Below are 9,230 nucleotides of genomic sequence, written 5' to 3'. Positions count from 1 at the left end.
TGATTTTAAATAAGGCTGTTATTTGAAAACCTGGTGTCGATTGCAGAATATAATCATGTTAGTTGTCAGTAGTCGCGTTGTCATAAGACAGTTCAAGCGTCAACTGTGAACTGTGTAACTCCCCTTTATCTGTCATGCATCATGGGGCCGAAAACATCTACACTGTGAATACTTATGCTTGGCTTAACTTTTAATCCCAGTAAATGCCCCGTGTAAAATAGCGAAAATGGCACAAGATTTGGTACAAAAAACTGCACAAGATCTTGTACCATTTTCTGACCCACATAATTTAACAGTTTGGTATTTTACAAAAAAGAATTTCCTTCAAGCCGTTTTGCAAAAATAAAAGTCTCCATTGTGTTTTTGATTCATATTTTACATAAAACAGTTTAATCACATGGATGGTTAAGCCCGTGTTTTTTTTATAAAAAAACAAATATAAATAATTCTTATTTTTATATAACTCTAAAAATATAAAATATTTTATTCTTTGCATAAGATGGGTATGTGAAATAAAACGGATATTCATTTGACCCATTAAGGTTGCCTGACTTAAGGCTTGGGGGACCGTGAATACTTTGTGGTTGATAGTGACGTGAATATTTTTGTTGTAATACCTATTTGATTGATTTTTTTATATTTATCAAATTAATTTAATATGTCGGCACATCTCGTAAGTAGAAATGTCAGGTGACCATTCTTAGAAAAATCGTAGTATAGTGATAAACATAAAATTCCGTTTAATGTGCCTGTCATTTTTATATTAACTGGTATAACATTGCACGAACACTTTTTTTAAATTTCATCAAATTAAAGTTTTGTTATGTTCAATTAGGGTAAAACTTCTTCAAATGTACTGAAAATCTAGAATGATTTTAAATTTACGAATATATATACTAAAGATAATATTAATCATATTATGTATATTAAACTTTAGTTATATTATTAAATATTTCAATTTAGAGATTTTTTATTAGCTATGCATTTGGTTGTCTGTGTGGGTATAGCGTGTTAATTATCTGTAATATAAAATGTAAATGTGTACATTAACTTGAATTTATTAAAAAATAAATTTTAATGCTAAATAAATCATGAATTGTCTTCTTCTGAATTTTCCTCTTCTGAAGTCTCTTCATCGGCATAGAATTCTCCTTTCAAGATATCTGAAAAACGAAACAAGTCATTTACATACATAAATATTATGTTAGTTGTGATTTCTAACTACATATGTACGCTAAAATATGGAGAGCAAAAATCAAAATACAAAATTTTTTTTTTTCAAAATCATATTAAAAATAATTTTCAACTTATCGACTACCGATTTTGAAAAAAAAAACATGCTTTCAAAGCAAAAAAATATTTGAATTTGAATTCCTGCTATGCATTAGCCACATTCAAGTTGACCAGTTTACAAACTGCAATTTCATAGGTAAGCACTTAATATTATTTAATTCTGACGGACATTATCTTTATCTGGCCCTTGAAACCTGTTCAATTATCACCGTTTTGTGTTGGTTTGTTAGAGGAATATAACCAACGAAAAATAATTATATAGATTATAATAGATTGAGTTTTTCTACTGACATTATTCATTTCTGACCGGGTTACATCGCGACCGACATCTGACCAGTCTGATGATGTCGGTCACAACGAAACCCGGTCACTGGTAAAAATTATAAATAAAAGTGGAATAAAACTATACATGTATTTTTATTATTATAATTATACCTGTGTTAAAACTTTCATATCTCTTCAATTTAGACTAAATGAAAATCGGGTAATTTTTATGAATAAAATGCTGTAACTTATATTGGTGTAGGTGAGATTAATCCGAATTAAAATCCAGAGGGATTGATCCTAAAGAGGATTAGATCCAGTATTTGTCTACAAAGATTGGGCCAGACTCAAAATATTGTCGATGAAAACAACTGGTATGAAAAGAGATATAAACATTGAAAAGTATATTTGGGTGTTCTCAGTGGGTGAAACAATTAGGATTAATCTCTCTATTATGGGTTAAGATGGGTTTAATTAGAATAAGATTTACTGGAGTTCATATTAAGAATGTATCAATATTTTCTATTGTTTAAATTATCTTCTTTACAAAATAAAATCCAGATAAACCAACTCACCGTTTAGGTCACTAACTATGCTTAAATCTAACTGTTTTGTGTTGTATGAAGAATCAACCTCATCTAATTGTTTGGATATTGGTCCTTCAATTTCCTTTTCCTGTTGACATTCTGCATTACTTGAAGTAGTTTCGACAATGTTTGCAGAACTTATCAAACTTTGGAGTTGCATTCGTTCTACCTACAATAAAGCATCAAAATAAATTTCTGGTAAATTCATGGATACCAACACTTACAAAATTGTTCGCCAATCATAAACGCCAATTGTAGAACAACCAGGCAGAATAGGTAATGTCACGAGCAAATATGTAAGTGGGCATTTAAAAAATCCAAATCTTTCAAAAAATCATGTAGTAGTGTCAAAATGATCAAATATTGTTTTAGCTTGGTATAAAAAACAAATTACAAACGAAAAAGTGATAAAAAAAACACAGATCTTCATTATAGTGAATGAATGATAAAGGATTTTAAAAAAACTTTAAAACTAAATACCACCGATGCAGAATTTTATAGTTGAATATGTCTAAAATCTGCTATGGGTTAAATTATTAGTACAAATGGAGACATTTTAACGCAAACAACAAAAATATAACAAGTTTGAGGGCTCTTTTATTTCATACGATCCACTCATATGGACACAACTTTTTTTTTCAATATTTCACTTCCAATTGGACTGTGGTTGATAGTTTGAAGTAAAGATATGGAAAATTGTGTTATGATACTTTCATTATCACAAAATGAGAACTGTCTAAAGTCTAAATGCAGATTTAGACAATTTATGGTTAGATGTGGTCCACAGGGTTGCCAACCAGAAATGGAGCTGGGCCAGCCAGAATCACAGACTCTAAATAGACTTTTAAAAAGTCATGGAATGGTGACCTAGAACAGGCAGAAAAAGTGTAGGCAGGCCTCAGGCAAGGTGGTCTGAAAACATAAGACTGGTTGCATTAAGTTGTTGGAAGTGATTGACTCAGGATAGAAAAATGTGGAGATCTAAGGGGGAGGCCTACGTTCATTATTAGACAAGAGAAGGCTTATGATGACGATGATGATGATTTAGAAGTTAAACTGTAATTGGGCCTCCCGGCCCGTTGTGGTGCAAATAAAAAATAAATAAACAAGGACAAAAAAACTTATTTTCAACGGAATATTAAATCTGAGAATTCATAAGGCTTTTAATCTGTCCTTGGACGATTAAAAGGGGTAAAGTAAGAAAGGATCGAGAAAATTTTGACAGGCTGGTTATTTTTGAGGTTACTAAATTATTGTCTTACATTTAATGATATCCTTTCTGTTTTTATTGCTTTTAAAGCCTCTACGAGCCACTTTTCCTCTTTTAATAATTGTCTCTCACACATCAGTAACCGTTGAACATCACTGACATGAATGTCCCCAAGATTACCAAAATCAATAACATCATCTGTCATTTTTAGGTCTTATTAAATATTTAGTATTAGTACGATTTTAAATTATTTATAAAAAAAAACCATTGTCAAGAAAAAGCATTTTTTTGTTTGATATGCAACAAGAACAAACTCTTAACTTTTACACCCACACTGACAAATCACAAACACAGATTGAATAATAATCATAACAATGACGAAGTCACAAAGTTGGATATCTCAAAATTCGCTCACAAAAAATATACTCGCTTGACAGTCGTGTAAGGTATAACAACCTAAAGAAAAAAGAAACCACAGACTAACAAAACGTAAAATATTTTGGACCATAGACACAATACTCATAAACAACCCTTCCTGCTGGTGACGTACAAAGTAAATGTTTACTAACATTGTGATTTTCAATGATTAATAATACAACTAAATCTTCACATTGTAAAAATTCACTACATACATCTAATCTACACAAACACTAAATATTTTGCAATATATTCCAATGAAATAACTTAGTTTTTTTTTTTTACATACACCACTTTATTTTTTTATAATTTAATTTCCAACTAGATTCAGCAAAACACCAAGCCTTCTTCAGGGTTAATTACAAGCTAATATGTAATATAACATTTTCACCGTTACGGTAGAGTGGTTATGGCTAAGGAAGAAGAGAACGGGGAAAAACTAGGGGTTTATGAGTATTAAATTATAAAAAATAAAGTGGTGCAGATAAAAAACAACGTTTTTTCATTGTTACATAATAGATAATAAAATGTTCTACAACGTTAGTGCTCCAAATATTAAATATTTTGATTCTTACGAAAAACTTGTTATTACTAATTCGTATGAATTTGTTTAAACGGTCGGTCAGATTCGTAACGCCTAACGTCACAAGCCCATTCGACATCCGAATGGTTGTTTTGGCACCAATTCAAAGTAAACGTTTTTAAACCGCTCTGAAAAATTTAACGCATGGACATATAAAAAAAAAACTGTACATTTACCATCGTAATTTTTTTTCTCTTTTTTTTGCAAAATAAAATAAACGTGATAATAACCTATTATGAACGCTATCTTCATCTGTATATATCGATACAGTATACTTAACTTCTGTACTATTTGTACCCCAGATAGCAATTTAAACTTGCCTCAAGCTTGTATCAAGTTTGAAGTTTCAAGAGTTCAAGCTTGACCCAAGTTTGAGATTGCAACTCTGTAAACTTGAGGCAAGTTTAAAGCAAACTTCCCAGTTACCATCCAACAAACTTGCATGATGTTTGTTTTTTTTTTGTAAAAAACAAACATCATGCAAGTTTGGATTTATTAAGCAAAAAAAAAACTAAAAACAAAAACAAAAAATACAACAAAAAAAACAACAAAATAGAGAAAAATAAAAACAAAAAACAACAAGAAAAAACAAGAAAAAACAGAAAAAACAAGAAAAAAACGAAACAAAAAAACACGAAGCTTCTTAAAAATATTAATATTAAATAAAATATATTGTTTTTATTACTCAGTATATTTATTTAGAATAAATAATAAAAATACGGACTATTTTTGCCAAGAAAGTCAGATGATGTGATGTTAGATGTCAGATGATGTGATGTCAAATAATTCATGTCAATTGACCGGAGATCAGAGTCCGGGGCATTCTTTTGTCTCTCAACTCTGAAACAAATAAATAAAACTGTTTTATGACTTACTAGCTTTTCGACTAGCGGGATTTCTCATGGTAAAAAGTATCCGATATTCAAAACAAAATTTGTTGCAACAAAGGGAAATCATTTTGGGAAGGAAATATGGAAGTCTAGGTATTTACTGGGCTTATGTATTGTCATTGGCTGGTTGATGTGGCCACTATACAAACTGTGTAACATTAAGCCTTCTGCCTATGTTTAAACATCTTCATTTCCTCAACTCTTCCATCTGTTAACTTTTGTGAAGTATAAGAGCCTCTGGGGTTAAAGTATTGGTTTATTATATGGATATATTATCAACAGGCTTTTCTTTCTGTAAATAAAAAATAATTCAATCAATTCAATTCAATAATAGTATAATGTTTGTGATATTTAATAATTAATCAATTTAAACTGTTGTAAACATTATGTAGTGGATGAGATATTAATGATGGTAAAATATATTCAAACTTACCTCAAAAGAACTTTGGACAAGGCGGTTTTGTCGGATGACGGTTTTAAAAAAACTCATTTGGTTGTTTTTTCCTCGGTGTCATATCAATAGTTTATCCTTTAAACTGAGTATTAATGTTTAAACAATGTTAAAAGTATTAAAAATCAGCCATTTGGGTGTTAAATTAGTATTAATCAGGCTTTTCTATTTAGAAAAGCCTGATTAATACTAATTTACCGGCAGCACCACGCACTAGATCTACATATAATCAATAATCCACAGAGTAAAACGGTGATTTTTCTATGACTGGAGAAGTGTTGCCAATCTGAATGTTATTTGGAATTAACCACTGTTTTTTAAAACGATTTTTAATAACGAATTTAATTCAGCGGCCTCTGTGGTGTAGTGGTTAAGACATTTGACTCACACACGGAAGGTTCTCGGTTCGATTCCCGGTGAGAACACAAAAATTAAATATGATTTTTCTTATGACTAGGTGTACCGTGCTGTTTTTCATTACTGTAATTGGGCCTCACGGCCTGTTGTGGTGCAAAAAAATCGATCTGGTAGAAAAGTCCTTGGATTAAATATAACTGTTTAAATAAAAATAAATCAAAAAAATAATTCTCTCCATATTTTTATGTATATGGCAATGTGTTGATCATCATTCTATGACTTTCGGATTCTGAAATACCGTTATTGACATAACAAGTTTCCAGCAAGTTTTGGAAAAAACTTGTCTTTTCAAACTTGTCGTAACAAGATTCGAACAACTTTTGATAAAAACTTGTCGCGTCAAATTTTCCTTTTCAACCTTCCATCAATCTTAAATCAAGTTTGTACCAAGTTTCACTGCTATCTGGGACCTTACCTCGGTATGTTCTATCTACTTGCTATATCGACATCATATCAGATAATGTAGAACTATCATCATATGATCGAAATAAAACAATGAATGACCACTAAAAATTAGTCCACGTTCCTTTTACGTCATCAACATTTAAAATAGTTTTCATTTATTTTTTTAAATAGGCTTCTTTTATAGAAAGTGCCCTCAAACTCCAATAAATCCCAATTCAAGCAAAAAATGCTCGCTTGAACATGATTTTCATATGACTTTTAACCATTGCCAAAACGATATGCTTAACGACCGTCTGCATTTATCTACTGAGGTAGTACGTAGCCATTACAAAGCCGGCTCTCGATACGTTCTCTCAGAAAGATAATAAAACAGATGGAACAAATGTAATTTATTTTTTACAGTGGTAACTTTCAAACTATAGGACAGAACCCAACGAGATTATTTTTGCATCTCGCCGCTCGTTTTTCATAATCTGACAGTCAGAGATAATGTAGAACTATTTTTTTTCCTTCTTTATTAGGGCCTACGACCAAAACTTGATAACATCGGCCAAAAACAAGTTACATTTATAAACATAAGAAAAACATAAACAGACAGGAATAACAATAAAAATACAAACAAAAGACAAGAAAAATACAAGTACAAGAATAACATCAAAATATCAATAGTAATAATAAACACATTATCCAAACCAACAAAAATTGAAATAGGCACTAACAGAAAAACCCACCAAAACCCGATAGTGCCTATTTAACAGAAAATAGAAACTTACAGTAAAATTCGAAGGAAGATAGAACTTGTAGAACTATTATTTGTTCTACATTGTATGTCGGAAAACAATTTGACTTTTAAATTTACCTATTTCTCTCTCATATTTTTAATAGGATTTTTAAAAAAAAGTGCCAACCTCAAAACGATTATAAATTTAAATTGCTAGGTGGAACAAAATTTTTGCCATTTTTAATGCGTAAAACGTATCGAGGGGTTCTAAAACTGATGTACTTACATCAAAACTTGATGGTGGAAGTAACGATAGTATATCTTTGTAGTCCGTCGGGAGAATTTTATCTTCAACTATGACGTGATATTGAAGCTACGTCATTTTAGAGCGTAGATATGTGTACCGTGACGTACGCTTCCCCTTGTTTCATATCGATGTACCTACCCAAAACCTGAAGGTCGGTAGTATATCTTTGTAATCGCTAGAGCGAATTTATCTTCAACTATACCGGCAAGGTGAAGGTATGACGTCTTTATCTTCCCATCAAAATCGAGGGCCTGATCCTCAAAACCAAAATTATGATGAAAGATGATTTTTTTTGTAAATAAATATAGAAAACGTTATGGAGTTGGACAATAAATAGAGTTTTAATATTTCTAAACACATTGATAATAAATCGATTAACAGCTGCAAAAAACGCTTATAACTGGTGTGTAGGTTGGATTAAAGGTATATGTTTATTTCTTAAAGATTTTTTTTAAAGAAAATATTTCATTTTATGATATTATTTTCTGTAATAAAAAAACAAACATCAAAAATTTGTCAGAAGTGGGATTCGAACCCACGCCCACAGAAGTGGACTGCGACCTGAACGCAGCGCCTTAGACCGCTCGGCCATCCTGACGCTGTAGTAAGATGTCAAAATAACATATAAGTTTAATAAACAAAAAATGCATTTCAATAATATTTTTTTATTTTATCCATTGTCATTAAGTATTCTTAACACGCTCGTTTTTAGATTACCTACTAACAAATATTATTATTTAAAAATAACAACAGATGCTTTTTTATAAATAAATATTTTTATTCAATGAATTAAGGATTGATAGCGCCTCTAGCGACACAAATATTTATCTCTAAAAATCATTTCGCTCTGACGACATATGACTATTACCGCATGTTGGTAGGTAAAGTTTAATAGAATAATGTGCACTAAAATAAAAAAAGGATCATCTGAAAACGTGTTTCCCTTCAAAAAATATTTTTTAACTTTGTATTTTGTGCTTTGGTTTGTAATTTTTTGCTGGTCAGCTATCGGTTCCGTAGTGTAGCGGTTATCACGTCTGCTTTACACGCAGAAGGTCGCCGGTTCGATCCCGGCCGGAACCATCCTTTTTTTAGCAATTGGAATAGTTAAGTAAAACACAAATATCAATGTAATAAATATTTTAACTCAAAAACTGCACCATGTATGTATCAATCTAAAATTCTCGGAGGTTAAATCTGACCAATAAATAAGGAAAATTTAGAAAATAGTATTCATATTAAAATAATGATTAACTGTTGTGGCTGTGCTATAACACGAGTCTACACTGGATACAAGACTTGACATTATTTTTTGGACATTTTCACATCAGATATAAAAAGTAAAATTTGTACAAATATGCAGGATTTTAATGCAAAAAATATTTATCCTTGCGAAGATAATTATACAGGGTGTTCTTTAAACCCTATCACATCCGAAACCACGATGATCAGTATGGGAAAGAAGACATATTAGCAAATTTAAAACAATATTTGGAACGCAGAATTTTTTTAAAAATAAAATATTTAAAAAAACAAATGGTTGCTTACTTCTGCAAGAGTGAAGCGAGGAGAGGAGAGGGGAGGGGGGAGTCTGATACACCCTCAACCACATGACCACGCCCTCCTCGCTTCGTCGTGGTTTCGAATGTGACAGGGTTTAAAGAACACCCTGTATGAATGAACAT

The 9,230-nt window shown here is 31.1% G+C and overlaps 1 protein-coding gene, 1 long non-coding RNA gene and 2 other non-coding genes across 4 annotated transcripts; 1 reads left to right on the top strand and 3 right to left on the bottom strand.

Annotated features, from left to right (window-relative positions):
• Positions 1 to 1,042: 1,042 nt before the first annotated feature.
• Positions 1,043 to 3,804, bottom strand: LOC148277091 (uncharacterized). Its single transcript, XM_088233352.1, has 3 exons — positions 3,407 to 3,804; positions 2,133 to 2,313; positions 1,043 to 1,163 (listed from the first exon to the last, which is right to left on the bottom strand). The coding sequence occupies exons 1-3, from the start codon at positions 3,557 to 3,559 to the stop codon at positions 1,090 to 1,092; spliced, it is 408 nt and encodes a 135-aa protein (XP_088089478.1). The 5' UTR covers positions 3,560 to 3,804; the 3' UTR covers positions 1,043 to 1,089.
• Positions 3,805 to 5,048: 1,244 nt separating this feature from the next.
• Positions 5,049 to 5,926, bottom strand: LOC148277090 (uncharacterized). Its single transcript, XR_015823595.1, has 3 exons — positions 5,678 to 5,926; positions 5,346 to 5,536; positions 5,049 to 5,194 (listed from the first exon to the last, which is right to left on the bottom strand). It is a non-coding gene; the product is annotated as an uncharacterized LOC148277090 (long non-coding RNA).
• Positions 5,927 to 8,059: 2,133 nt separating this feature from the next.
• On the bottom strand, positions 8,060 to 8,143 carry TRNAL-CAG (transfer RNA leucine (anticodon CAG)). The gene has a single exon. It is a non-coding gene; the product is annotated as a tRNA-Leu (tRNA).
• A 412-nt stretch (positions 8,144 to 8,555) lies between these two features.
• Positions 8,556 to 8,628, top strand: TRNAV-UAC (transfer RNA valine (anticodon UAC)). Its single transcript has one exon. It is a non-coding gene; the product is annotated as a tRNA-Val (tRNA).
• The last annotated feature ends 602 nt before the right edge of the window (positions 8,629 to 9,230 follow it).

This window comes from Micrasema longulum, unplaced genomic scaffold (genome assembly GCF_059751315.1).
Source record: "Micrasema longulum isolate JH-2025_06_02 unplaced genomic scaffold, ASM5975131v1 h1tg001085l, whole genome shotgun sequence".
In the NCBI taxonomy this organism is placed as follows: Eukaryota; Metazoa; Arthropoda; class Insecta; order Trichoptera; family Brachycentridae; genus Micrasema; species Micrasema longulum.
Note: the sequence above shows the minus strand (reverse complement) of the source record. Positions and strands in the feature narration are given on the sequence as shown.

Bases quoted from the DNA above. Each gene is read 5' to 3' on its own strand.
- LOC148277091 (XM_088233352.1), bottom strand. From the start codon at position 3,559: ATGACAGATGATGTTATTGATTTTGGTAATCTTGGGGACATTCATGTC. The intron at 2,314-3,406 runs GTAAGACAATAA...GCTTTATTGTAG, and splicing joins CAGAAAGGATATCATTAAAT to GTAGAACGAATGCAACTCCA. The intron at 1,164-2,132 runs GTGAGTTGGTTT...TTCGTTTTTCAG, and splicing joins CATAGTTAGTGACCTAAACG to ATATCTTGAAAGGAGAATTC.